The 13729-nt window shown below is 52.0% G+C and overlaps 1 protein-coding gene across 5 annotated transcripts in view; it reads right to left on the bottom strand.

Moving 5' to 3' along the window:
* Positions 1-13729, bottom strand: part of GUCD1 (guanylyl cyclase domain containing 1) — a 36484-nt gene that overhangs the window by 20450 nt on the left and 2305 nt on the right. For 2 of the 5 annotated variants that reach the window (XM_073889762.1, XM_025857268.2), the window contains exons 2-6: positions 9468-9552; positions 8479-8644; positions 7222-7313; positions 5118-5359; positions 1912-4411 (exon numbers count right to left, since the gene is read on the bottom strand). In XM_073889762.1, the coding sequence (XP_073745863.1) occupies positions 4320-4411; positions 5118-5359; positions 7222-7313; positions 8479-8644; positions 9468-9552 (677 nt within the window). In that variant the 3' untranslated portion in view covers positions 1912-4319. Of the gene's footprint in view, positions 1-1911; positions 4415-5117; positions 5360-7221; positions 7314-8478; positions 8645-9467; positions 9553-13729 lie in introns of those variants that run through there. The other 3 variants (XM_073889761.1, XM_025857266.2, XM_025857267.2) reach the window with 2 other exon arrangements.

Raw genomic sequence — 13729 nt, 5'->3', positions numbered from 1 at the left:
CAAATAAATAAAATCTTTTAAAAAAATAAATAAAATAAAATAAAATTCATAAATAAAAGAAAATAGGCTAATTACCTTTTGCCTTCATACCATGATCACAGTCCTGTAAGATTTTCAGGTCTTTAGTATGGAAAGCCTATTTTCATTTATCACAGTTGCTTCTTCGTGAGTCATGATCTCCAGCCAATTAGACATTTGTTTTATTTAGGTTGATGAATGTCAATTAAGCAACACAAGCCAGTATTTAAAATCATAATTCCCTATTAGAAACTATTAAATTAAAAATTCAATGCACATTTCAACTATACAATTAAATACAAATTCAACTGTATGTAAGTTTACCACATAATTACATTACTGTCTGCTCTACTAGGAAAACATTTTAAAGGTTAGATTTCCCATTAGCAAGACTTAGTCTGACATTACTGTGCTAGATCAGAAGCCACTTTCAAAGTATACTTTACTGAAAATGTATAGTTGATTAGCTCTACAAATTAAGTAGTAAGAGACCACAGTACGAATCTATGCTATATATCCACAGTAAATGTGGGTATATTTGGCCAGGCATGATGGCAGCTGGGTGATGGGGAAAAGATTGCCTTCTCTAGCCACAGGTCCCCAAATATCTCATACATGAGTTTAGCTGACAACTGGGACCCCAGTAAGCACCACAAATACGGTCATCCTGTCTGTCTTGTTCACTGCTCTATCCCCAACATCTAACATTGAGCCTGACATATGTATTTAGTAAAATATTTGTTGGACCAAACCATCCTCCCAAACAACTGGGAAACAATGAATACTGTTTGGTCTCTCCGAGACAATGTACCTGATTAAAAGGAGGTTATTCTCTTCCAGGATGGAGTTGTACACGTAAGATTAATCAAAAGACACTGGTCTGAGAATTGAATGAGGCAAGGTATTAGTGATCATGGGGATTAATTTCCTGGTCTGAAGCCTTGAAAACAAAAACAAAAACAAAAAACAAGGAATTTTATTTATACCAGACTTCACTAGAAGAAGTTTTAATCAATTATGATTCTAAAAGTTTTTTTTAACTTTACTTATAATGTGATTTTCACTAATGCCCTATTTTTCCCCCATTCACTTTCCAAATAATACATTTTAGATTTAATGCCTTAAAAATGGTTCTTATACTGTAACAAGAATGTGATAGCAGTAACCTTCCTAAGGGAGCTCCCAGTATCTTTTTCCATGTCACAGAAGTTTATTTGTAGGAGTCTACGCAAAACAGCTGTAATCATTTCTAAGGCTTGACAAAATCATCTATACCATCATTAAATGTTCCAGAAACTTAATGGATACAAGTATGTGTCATCCATCACACAAAATAAAGAAGGAAAAGAAAAAAGCAACACACATGAACAATTTAGGCAATAAAATTTAAAAATAAGAAAAGTAAATTCAAAGTTAATTCAGAATTATAATATGGATTATCAGACATTTTTATAAATGTGCTTTTCAGGGTCTATAAAAATAATGTAATATCCATACTTAACTTGCCTATTATTCTAAACTTACTCACTTTCCTAAAATTTGAGGATAAAACAACTTCCCTGTTTCAATTCTTAATATAGGACTATACAGAGTTCTTCAATGGCTTTTCCAATAGTTGGGAAAAGGTGGCAGTTGGCCAAGGCCTAGTATCTTAAAAATTAGAAACTCCAGACTATTCTGTGCTCCCTACCAAGTGACTTTCTCACACCCACCCCGCTCCTCAGAGTATACCAGGGAAAGCAATTTTTTTCAGAAAGGTCTCACAATAGATGCAGAAACAAAAAAAAATAGAGGATGCTAAGTTATTAAGGCCATTATTTTTATTATTTTGCAGTGAGAATAATGTTTATTGAGAATGGCTCATTACAAACAAAATATATATATATGTATATGTATATATATACACATATATAATTATGCATATATATGTAGAAAATCTCTGCAATGCAAAAGATCCCTTTTGTCCCTGTGCGGCTGGAGTGAATAAAACCAAGTGTCCAGTGTGGCTTTGCTGGGCCCCCAGCATGTGGACAGGGGTCATGGGTGCCACGTGCTATGGGCAGAAGTTCCTGAAGTCTGGGCTTTCTCCAGCCTTGTGTTCAGGACGTGTGCAAGAATGCCTTTACATTTGCTTTCCACCCCCATGACCCCCCCAGGCAGATGGCACCGTCTCAGGCACAGGTAGCTTTCTTGTTAATCTTCCAGATGGGTGACCTCCAACTTGTGGCTTGCCCAGGGACTGACTGTTTCTACATGCCGTGTGATGGACTGAGGTGCCGTGACCGCTCTGTGGAGGCTGCTCCCTGTCATCCAAAGCCTCACTTCCTCATTGCTTTCCTTTTTCCTTGATGCGTCTATTCTCACCACAGTTTGAGCCAGATCCTTCCTGAGGGTGCCCAAACCCCACAGCTGCCACACGTGGTATTCTTGGGCGTGAAACTGGAGCTCCCTGGGGATCTTGGGCCACCCAACATTAAGGCAAAAGAGAGAAGACCAGTCTGAAGACACCGCTAGTCCCTGAAACCAGGGTGGCTAACCTGGCAGCTAACCAGCTAACAGTGCCTCCCTCTGGGCCGAAGGCTGCATCTGGTGTTGAGGAGCAATACGGCTGGATGGTCTGACAGCCCTCGTAAGCAGAGCCCACCTCTGCCCCTCAGAGCAGCCATGGTGGGGAGGTGTCAGCCGGCTGGTGGGAACAGACGCTGGGCATGGTTTGCAGTCCAGAGGGTAGCAGCTACCACCGTGACATGCCTTGGGCAACAGACCAAGACACAGGGGTACAGGGGCAGTGTGGCTGCTGGGACAGCCCTGCTCCTTTGCCAGGGACAGCTCATGAGGGGTGGGTGTCCTTGGCCCCTTTGGGAATGATCCAGTTCCCTTAGCTTTTAGGTGCAGACCTGGGTTCGAGACCCAACCCCACCACTGTCCTGGACAAACTGCCCCCAGACTGATGGCCAGTTTTTGTCTGTAAGGTGAGGGGCCCTGGCTCTCAGCCCGCCAGCCCTGAGTCCCTTTTTCTTTGGAAGAGAACTTGGGCTGGCTTATCTGCTCTGTGAAGAGAGGTGTCAGTGGTTCCAAAGTACCTGCAATCTCACTATTATTGTCTTACTTGAGGGTGACTCTCACTCCCAAGTGAAAAACTTAAATTGCAAACAAAACAAACAAACAAACAAAACAACCCCCTACCCCCACCAAGAAAGAAGGAAACAGCTCTAGTCCATGCTACGTGCAGTGCTATGTGACCCTGGGCAGGTACCACCCTTCTCTGTCAGGACAGAAGAGACCCAATATTCTGTGCAAAAGGTCTTGGCATGAGGATTAGGGTGGGTGGGAGGCCACAGGCTGTCTCCCACCATTGCCTCAGGAGTGCAGGCCCCAGCACCCCAGCACCCAGGCCTGTGAGGCCTGGGGCCCCCCACACCCAGAGAATGGGCCCACTGTCGGGGCTTAGGCTAGTGTTAGGAAGGCTCACAGGTTGGGGGGACCTGTGGGACCCAGGTGACCGCGCCTGGCCCTCCAGGTCAGGCATTCTTGGAGTACACTCAGCACTGCTAGCTAGCAAGAGCCAGGGCCCTGTCTACTCCCAAGGGCCCTCCAAACTACAGTGCTATAGTACCTGCAGGCTGGGGGTGGGGGGAGGGCTCAGCATCCTTTCGGCCTGAGGCCCAGCCCTCCCCAGGGCCCGGAGGCCTTGCAACCAGCCACAGGAACTTGGGTCCACTGGGAGGTGAGAGGGAGTGGCGGCATCCACCAAAGGGCACAGGGAGGTCTATAGCACTTCTGGGGGGGGGGGGAGGGCAGTTCCCAGCAAGGCCTGGAGTAGTCTACAGCCCTGGGGGCCGGGGTTGGCTACATGGTCTCCAAACACATGGACACCATCCTGACGAGTGGCATCTCCAGGGCTCAACCCCCAGGTCTGTGGGGAGACGAGCTCAGGCTTCTCCCCTGCCCTGGGTCTGGTTCACAGGCAACAAGGGCACCCAGAGGGCTGGAAGTCCTCTGGGCATGGTTCAAGTCAGGCTTGGGGTCCTAGGGGAGGCTTTACTCAGATGCTCTGGGGATGCCTCCAGCAACCAGCAGGTGCGTAGGCTAAGTGGCATGACGACACGCATGACGCTGGCAGACAAAGCACGCATGCCTCAGGCTCTAAGAATTCCCTGGGGCTTTGTCACACGGGTCAAGGCTGCAGTTCCGCATCCAAGCCCCAGCAGCTCGGGGCCTGGGCCAAGGCCTCCTGAGTTGGGCTAGCCGGGCTAGGGTGGGGCAGGGTGTGAGGGCCTGGGCACACCAGGCTCCCGCTGTCAGCTGTCCAAGTAGACAAAGAGGATGTCCTCATCTGTGCCATAACTGGTTCTGGCTTCCTCGAAGTTACTGATGCTGGTGCTGCACATTCCTGCTGGGGGCAGGAAGGGCAGAGTGGGGTCAGAGGGTGGGGGAGTATACCTGCCTCACTGACACTCGGGGGAGCTGGGGGAGGGTCTGGCCATGTCCCACCTGCCTGGCCACCCTCTGCCACTCGTCTTCCACCCACAGGAAGCTTTCCTTGCCTACTTTAGCCTTCATGAACTCATTCTCTGACCCCCGCCCCCCCGCAGTTTAGCAGATGGAGGTGAGGCCCAGAGGAGAAGAAACATGCTTAAGGACACATGGGGTAAGTCTGCTAGAGTCGGGGCAGTACTTCCCAGTCCCCAGGGTGGTGGGGAGCCCTTGCTGCATCTGGAGCAGGAGCTGGGACTGGGCGGACTTTCCTTTCTGATGAGTGTGCTTGCTGGCCGTCCTGGGAAGGCTGCAGTGAGGGAGCTGGGCGGGGAGGAAACTGCAGAATAAGAGTGAGGTGGGCCCCCGGGCAGTGGTGTAGGGCTGGTGGTGTGGGAGGGACAGATGGCCGAACCTGGTATTAGGTCAGGTGTCAGGTGTGTGGCTAGTCTATGCATGGCCAGAGGAGTGGCACAGATGACAGGAGCCCAGGAGGAGCCGAGGCTTTGGGGAAAGGCAGCGAGGGAAGTCTTGGCCACCGGGCCGAATGAGGAGGTGTCACGGGGCCTGGACGGTGAATGCAGCCTGCCCCACCCACTGTCCCCAGCCAGCCCAGCACTCACGGTCAGCGTAGGCTGGATTGTTGTAGAAGATGCAGCCAGTGGCCCGGTTGTAGCCACGTAGCACGATGAAGTGGCCTTGGTAGTCGGGGGTGCGGCAGAAGCAGCGGTGGCCACTGGGGGCGAAGCAGCAGTACTTGACGGGACTGGAACAGAGGTCGCAGTGCAGTACCCCAGAGTTCACCAGCACAATGGCCACGTGGCCCTGGGCCAGGTGCTCCTGGATGTCCTGCACACTCACTGTGCTGTGGGCAGGAGGAGGGTCAGCTCGTGCCACTGGGCCCCATTCCCCATCTCTCAAGTGGACCCCTGCCTGGATCACAAAGCTTGGGGCCTCGGCTCATCTGCTCTCCCTCCTGAGCTCCTTGCAGGTGGGAACATCCTGCTTTGTCACTGTGGCCTGGGCTCAGCCCAGGATTAAGCATGGGACCAGTGCCTGGGGGCAGAAGGGCTCTGAGTATGCCCAAGGACAAGCTGGCCCTGTCAGGTCCTTCCAGGGGTGGCAGGAAGTTGGCTCCAGAGGGGCCCCTGTCACGGGCCACTGAAGCAGCACATGGGACCCCACCTCCCGGCCTGGCTGGTGAATTTTTCTTTTTTTTTTTTTTTTTTTTTGCTGAGCACCTTCCTTGGTCATTTACCCTATATCACATGCGGTTTATGCTGGAAGCTGTCAGTCCAATTTAATCCCCCAAATCTGAGCCAAGCGTGGCTTCGTCAGTTTCAAAACCACATGCTTCTCTGAAAAGACTAGTTTTCTTTTTTTTCTCAAAGGCTCCCAAGGCAGAAGGGGTTGTCCGGGAAGGGGCGGGTCAGCAGTGCTTCCAGGGGATCCCTAGTTCTGCAGAGTCAGCTGTTCCCTAAGGCAGACTCTTAGGCACGGCCCCATTCAATGCCCCCACAGAAAGCAGCAAACTAAGATTTCTTCAAACTAAGAATCCAGAACGGGCGAGGGGCTGTGAGGTAGTGGGACCCTAAGCGAGGGGCCTCCTTCCTCCACAGTCTCGTCAGGAGCGACAGCATTGGCACACCGTGGCCGGGCCCAACTCCAGCCCATGGCCAAGTCATGTGGCAGTCTGGTTTGGTTGCCTCAGCCCAGGGAAACAGGCCATTTTTCCACTTGGTCTTTGAAATGATATAGCTGTCTGAGTTCCCAATGGTATGTACGAGCATGGGATTTCAACTACAGGGGAAAAGCGGGGGCTGGGCCGGAAGGAAAAGCACCATGCTCCGTGGAATAACAGGGTGCAGAGTGCCAGGTTTGGATCACAGCATGGCCAAGCTGCCGGCGGTGACTTTGGGCCCCCTCACACTATTTTCCCATGGGACAGCACCAGCTCCCACTCAACAAGACAGCACGGGGCACGCGCCACTAAACGAACATTGGGTGCCTTTCCTCCCAACATGTGCTCGTGCGGTGGACGGATGCGTGGAGACTTTTCCTGTTTTCCTAACTACCTATCGTGTGGTAACATGATGTTAACAGTGAAAACAGAAGTCATTCAAGAACAGGGAGACCTGAGCAGAGTGGTCTAGGGTAGCCCAGTGGGGATCTAAGCTAATGCACCTGAGCCTGGAGAAGAAAGTCTAATATTAGCATTGGGGCAAGTTACTCCCAAGGATCTGCCCGAATCCTGCCCTCACGTATAGATGAGAATGGGGGAGACCCACATAAGGTCACAGCAGCCTGTGGGGAGATCTGAGGGCCACGCCTACACCCTCCATCACTTTGCCAGCATGTTCCTTAGGCTGTCACCCCTTCATTAAGGGTTCCTATGTTCTGTCTCAAGCTACCACTCTGTGAGCGGCCTGAGGGCTGGCTGGAGTCTGTCTTGCTCACCTGTCCCTCCAGGGCCGGCTTGCCATCCATCCTAGGCCACAGTTTTGTGTACAGCAGGTCATGTAGTCCCACTTGTCTCCATTTTATGGATAGAAACAGTAAGGCTCAGGAGGGCAAGTCCATGCCCTTGGCCACCTGGGTAGGACACTCCAGTTCTGCCTGACTGCCAGAGTTCTTAGCCAGCCTTTCCTGTATGCCATCCTGAGGCCCCTCCCTGACAGCAAGCATGTGGGTGAGCAGGCACACAAGCAAGAGTGAGGGGAGGCTCACCATTTCTCCACGAGCACCTTGCAGGCCTTAGCTTGTGCGAACAGCTGGTTCACCCGGGTCTCCTCTGTGTCAAAGTGCTTCCTGTAGAAGGACTGAAGACAGTAGGGCAGGTTGGAGGGGCTGCCTGTCCTGGCTGCCCTCGCCCCTTCTGGATGAAGTACAGGGCACATGATGGAGTCAAAGAGGGGAAGAGCCCAGTCTGCTAGGGGAGATGGCAAGTGTAGCATGCCTGGGCAGAATGCTGTGTGTGTCTTGAACCAGCAGGGTGGCTGGCCGGAGTGCATGGGACTACACGGAGGCATGAAGAGGATGCTCAGGAGATGGGTAGGCAGCTGAGCTCAGCTCCCCCAGCAAGGCTAGTCATCCCTGGGCTTGTGTACCCTGTGGGCATGAGCAGGAGTCTGTGGTAAATGAGCAAAGGGGGTGGCTGAGCCCACTCAGATGCTCCTCCACTGTTTGGCTTAGCAAGGTGAGGTCCAGGGAATATACTTCATTTGGTGTAGGAGACTGAAGGGGGTTAGAGCCCCTGTGGGGGAAGCAGGAGAAACCCTGTTCTTGGGCTCTTTTCTCTGCCTTGCAGCTACAGTGATCAAGCCAGATCCATTAGCCCTCCTCCCCTGGCCTGGAAGGGTCAAAGGAAAGTTAGGTTGACTGGCCCTGGCCACCATGTGACAACTCTCTTGCCAACGAGGCCAGCAGAGACTCTACTCTGCCAAGTTTTGGAGCCTAGGCCAACATGTGCCTCTGTAGCAGGCAAGACCGGCTGTAACTACATGGGTCGGTGGCGGGGTGGGGGTGTGCACTAGTATAATGATGAAGCTATCTTTTTCTTTTCCAAAAAGAAAAAAAAATAGGAAAGACGGTATTTCAGTTTCTCTTCCAGAATACCAATTATCCAGCTTGGAGCCATCTGTCCCTGTGACAAGGAAGAAAATGGGCAAGTGGTGGCAACGTAAGGTCAGAGTGACATGCTCTGAGGCCCTGGGCCCTGAGCGACAGGAGGGAAGGATGCAGGAAGGCAGCCTGAGATGCTCCCCTGCACATCATCAAGTGCTCTTGAAGGTAGGCAACAGGAGTCTCACTGCTCAGAAGCTTTGAGCAGGCTGGACCCCAAGGTCACCTAGTCTGGCTGGATCGAAATCCTACCCATAGAGTCTGGTCTCTGCACACCTGTGCGTCCACTCGGGTGTCCAGGCCTTGACCATACCCCCTTTCAATTACCGGACCTAGGTGAAGGCCTGGTGGCTGGCTGCCCACCTGGTTCTTGTAGCCCTTGTCGACACCCAGGGTCTGAGTGCAGAAGCGGTGCCTCACGCCAAAGTGGCGCATCAGGTAGGCCAGGTCAATGGTCCAGATGCTCCTGGTTAGCCGCAGCTCCTGCAGGGCACTCTCAAACTCACTGTCGTCCAGCGGGCCCAGGTACCTGTGGGCAGATGGGCTGCTGAGGTTGGCTTGCTTACGTGGGGAAGCTGGCTGGGGCCACCCTCCTCCCAGGGGCCCACCAGCCACTATCAGGGCTCCCACTCCCCAAAGGTTCCAGCCTTTGTCATGAAATCCTGTATCTTGCCTACTTCTTGGGCACGACCTGAGGCTGCCTGGGGTACCATGTTGGCCCCAGAGTCAAGGATTCTGCTTCTTGAATCTCTTGAAGGTTATGTAACTTTGGGTAAGTTGCCAACCTCTCAGGCCTCACCAGCTTCATCTCTAGGATGAGATGCTTGGACATCAGTGGTTTTCTAAGTTTTAGGCACAGAACCCTTTTGTTGAACACGATCTTGCCTGGAATTCCAGGATATAAAACAGGTAAGGGACAGGTTGCTCTGGGGTTCCTGGCAGCTACCTGAAAAGTCTCCTACAAGGAGATGACTATGGTGCTCTGTGGTCTGACAGTCAAGGTTCCTGTGATACTCACACAGCCTTAGTTCAACAGTTGGCTCCCTAGTGACACAGTCTTGCAGGAGCCTGAAGTTGGAACGTCCCGTGTCCCAGTGATGGGGTCACTCTATGGACCAGGCCCAGGTACCTGGGACTTCCCTGGCTATCCCCAGAACCGCTACCTAGAAGGCCTCGTCCACCCTTTGCTTGCTTTTGCAGATGGGACCAAGCCTGGATGGAAGCTGGGCCTCCTGTAAGCCCCACCCAAGAAAAGCCATATGGATGATGAATCCCACCCAGGTCTCTCCCTGTTTCTCCTTCCAGCCAGAGCAGATGGTGTGGATGGGGAGGGCCTGGGCCTGCCCACTCACCGCAACACCATCTTGGAGCAGGCCAGGCCACAGTCCCAGTGGTAGAGCTGCTGGATAATGGGCACAGGCAGCTGCACAAAGTCTCCTGCGTGGAAACACAGGGAGGTCACAGACTCTTGACATTATGCCTGTCACTGCCACCCCCACTGAGGCCACCATCATTGGCTCTGTCCAGATCCTGTAGGGGCTGTTCAGGGGCTGGAAACAGCCTTTCAGGTGCCCCAACCTATTCTCCTTACAATAGCAGTAATCTCCCCAAAACACTAGTCAGAGCAGGTCAGCCCTATACAAAATCCTCCAATGGGTTGGTTCCTATATCTTAGGACAATGCCTTCATGGCTGCTGCCCCAGCACCCTCTGCCCTCTCACCTCCCCTCGTCCTCACTGGGCCGACCTCTAGGCAGAACCTTCACCTGCTGTGATCCCTTATGCCTCAGGGCCTTTGCACACCTCTTCCCCCTGCCTGAACTCTCCTGGCCTCCCAGGTGCCTGACCTAACTCCTGCCTTTGGATGTCACTTCTCCATCATGCCTAGCCCCCAACTACATGCACTCCCAGCCTTACAGGCCTCTCTTTCAGAACACTCTTTTTGGTGGGACCTCCAAGGAGGCTAGCACACAGGGCAGACACATGGGAGATGCTCAGCAGATATTCATGCCTGAATTCATGAGGCCCCTGAAGGTTTGCCCGACTCCAAAGCCCCCAGGGCCACCAAAATATGAAGTCCACAGTTAGATGGAAGGGAGACTGTCATGTAATCTGTGTATATGCAATGCTACCCTAGGTGATCTCTCAGTCTGTTCTTGCCAAACGTGTGGAAGAGTAGAAAGGGCCCAACCTCGGCATTTTAGCTCCAGCTCTGTCACAGCCTGGCTGTGGACTGAGCAACCGACTTCCTCTTGCTGGACTGAGTCTAGCTATCTCTAAAGTGGGGGACTTTGGTCTGATTCAGTCATTCAATCAACAAATATTTCCCAAGAGCCTAGTACCTGGCATGTGAACCAGAGATGTGGTGGTAAGTGACACAAACAGATTCCTGTCCTGGAAGGGTAAGAGAAAAACAGAGGGCTAGGCTGGGGAAATGGTGGGGGTGTGCCTTAGAGAGTGAGAGTCAGAGAATACAAGACAGAGGGGAACAGCACGCTAAGGGAGGACCAGCTGGAATGTGGCCTACTGGAACCTCCTACTCTGGGAGCCCATGAATCTGGACAAAGTTCAGAGTCTGAAGAAATGGGAGGGACGTCCCTTCAGCAATCATCACCCACTGCTCATTCATGACACTCCTTCAGCATGTGAAAACGCAGCCCACGTTGTTTGCTCATCTTGGGGGGTCTCTGGGGTCTCTCTTGAACCCACAATTTGCCTGTGCAGAGTGCCCCAGAAGCCGACTTGCCATGCCAGCCCTGGCTCCCACTGCAGGGAGCAACCAGAAGGGCCCTGATGTCTGTCCTGGCCTTTCAACCTGCTGGCCCTGTCTGGGCAGTGTCTTGCCTGGAGTGAGTCCCAAGCTCCTACTCTCCTATGTCTAAACCCTCCCCAGCCTTCAAGGCCTGGCTCAGATGCTACCACTTCTGGTGCCTTCTCTGATCCTAGGCTGGCCACACCCTTTCCCTCATCTGCACTCTGCTAGGCCAGAGTTCATGCTCTGGTTCACAGGAGAGGACCCTTGCATTGAGTTTGTCTGTGTCCTGCTGAGCTGTTGTACATTCTCAGGATGCAGGGACCTGTGACTGCTCCTTCACTGCCTTATACTGGCCTTCCCCCCTCTATTCCCCACCTCCAAGGGCATGAAACAGGGCCTATGGATGGCAGGATGGCATGGGTGAGTATAGGCCACCTGCTGGCTGAGTCACTTGAGGAGAGGCACTTGGCCTCTCTGTGCCTGCTTCTTCCTCTATGAAATGGACCGCCACAGATGCGAGCCTGCAGAGTGCTATAAGCACCCAGGGCACGAGCATGTTGCAGGTGCTGACATGAACCCTGCGCTCCATCTAGAGGGCCCTGGCGCCCTGAGCCCAAGTGGGCTGAGGCTTTGTTCCCTCCTTCCCCTGACCCCAGATGCCTCTAAAAGGAACCCAGGCTATCATTCGAGGCCTTCCCACATTTGCCTCTTCCCACTGTCTTGGATTCAGTTCTGAGGGCTCTGTCCAGCCTGACTTCTGCTTAGCCTCTGTCCTAAATTCCACCCCCAGCTCCTCTCCCATCTGTACATAGTAGCCAGAGGGATCCCAGTCCCAGTCTCCCATTTCTCTTGGAATAAAGTTGTCACTCCACACCATGGCCTGCAGGGCCCTGCCCACCCCAGGCCCCACCACCCTCACCTTGGCCCTTACATCTCACTCACTCAGTTCCAGTTACTGCGGGAAACCCATCAGGCTTCACTGTACAGCTGCATGTACAGCCGCCTCTGTCTGGAACTTTTTTCCCTTGCAGATCTCAAGGCTGCCCCTTTTTGTCATTCAGGTCCCAGTCATCACTGGATGTTCCTCCTCTGAGAGGCTATTTTCTGACTATGCCTTTGCGGGGAGAGGGTCCCCCCTTCCCAGCATCCCGTTTGTTTCTTTCACAAAGTACTTGGCAAAATTAATGAGAAAAAGAAAAAATAAAATAGAGCTACTCTGTCTCCCCACAAGACTGTAAGCTTCCTGAAGACAGAGAATTTGCTAATCTTGGTCACTGTTATTCCCAATGCCTAGTATCTGATGCTTAGCAGTAACTCAACAAACATTTGTTAGAAGAAATGAACCTTTTTTTTTTTTTTAAGAAATAAAATTATTAGGCACTCAGTGTGTGCTATGGTTTGGGGACACTAAAGATGACTAAGTCCAGGGCGCCTGGGTGGCTCAGTTGGTTAAGCGACTGCCTTCGGCTCAGGTCACGATCCTGGAGTCCCAGGATCGAGTCCCGCATCGGGCTCCCTGCTCAGCGGGGAGTCTGCTTCTCCCTCTGACCTTCTTCCCTCTCATGCTCTCTCTCTACCATTCTCTCTCTCTCTCAATAAATAAATAAAAATCTTTAAAAAAAAAAAAAAGATGACTAAGTCCCAAGTCCTGCCCTCCACATTCATATTCTAAAATAATTCCCCCCGATGGGCTGAGTGGAGAGAGAGCTCTATGCAAGGTACTACTCTCTCATGATGGAATGCCTCCCTTTTCAAGAATCCTTCACTGTGGCCATAAACTGTCTTTCTGTTTCTCTCTACACAGGCTATTTACTCCCCAGTCTTTGCTCTTGCAGATCCCTTAGTCTGGAATGTTGTCTCCCATCTGTGAACAGCCAAATGCTCTGGTCTCTTTCCCTCTATGAGCCCTTCAATATGAGTATTTGAGGGGATCGTGCCTGCCTTCCCCACCGGACAGACAGAATATCTCAGTGGCAGGCAGGGACAGGGCTGCGTGTGCCTTGCCCCAGCCCTTGGACCAGAGCAGGCGATCAGACATGCTTGATGAATGGAAGGTGTTTTTCCAAAAAGGCCTTATCCCTTGAGATGCCCAGGCCTACTTGTCACAATAATGCCCCAACCCCTCCCCCAATTTCCCCCACTCCGGCTTCCAGACTACAGCCCCTCTGTTCACGGCTCCCTCCTTACTCTGCAGCCTGGGCTCTGGCACCAGCTAGCTGGGTCATCTTAATGGCCAGGCTTTGTCTCTGTCTGTGCCTTTCCCTATTTCCAGGTGTAAATGTGGCACAGGACAGCAGCTCCCTAGGGTCTTTGTGAACTCCACTGCCCCTTCTCTTCTTGCCCTGATCCTAGAACCCCTTGATTTCCAGGCCCTGCAAGGCTAAATACTCCCACGTGGCCATCCCCAGTCTTGGCATGGGCAGGTCAGCTCACAGGGATCCAGAGATACTCCTGTGGGGGGCTGATAAGGGGAGGGAGGGCCTTCCAAGCCCAGAACTACTGCCAGATGTTGATGCCTGGAGCCAAGGGACTGTCCCACCTAAAAGTAGGGTCTGCCTGTAAGGCCCTGGCCTGGCTTCAGTTGGCAGCTGTTGTCCAAGAAGGCAAGCCCTGTATACTTAACTCTATCCGTTCATGTGCAAAAGTGCAAGTAACAATGGTAACCTACTTTACAAAAGGGTCCTTATGAGGATTAATGAGGCATTGCATGTAAACAACTTAGCACAGTGTCCACTCATGGAAAGCTCCCTATGACTGTGAGCCATTACTTCACTGGGACTCAGGAAAGGCAAATGTCTGGTCCAAGATCACAGAGTTAGATAAGCGGAAGAGTAGGGATGCAAATGCCAGGATAGCATCA

This window comes from Callorhinus ursinus, unplaced genomic scaffold (assembly GCF_003265705.2).
Source record: "Callorhinus ursinus isolate GAN/ISIS: 27379988/994484 unplaced genomic scaffold, GSC_fseal_2.0 scaffold117, whole genome shotgun sequence".
NCBI lineage: Eukaryota > Metazoa > Chordata > Mammalia > Carnivora > Otariidae > Callorhinus > Callorhinus ursinus.
Note: the sequence above shows the minus strand (reverse complement) of the source record. Positions and strands in the feature narration are given on the sequence as shown.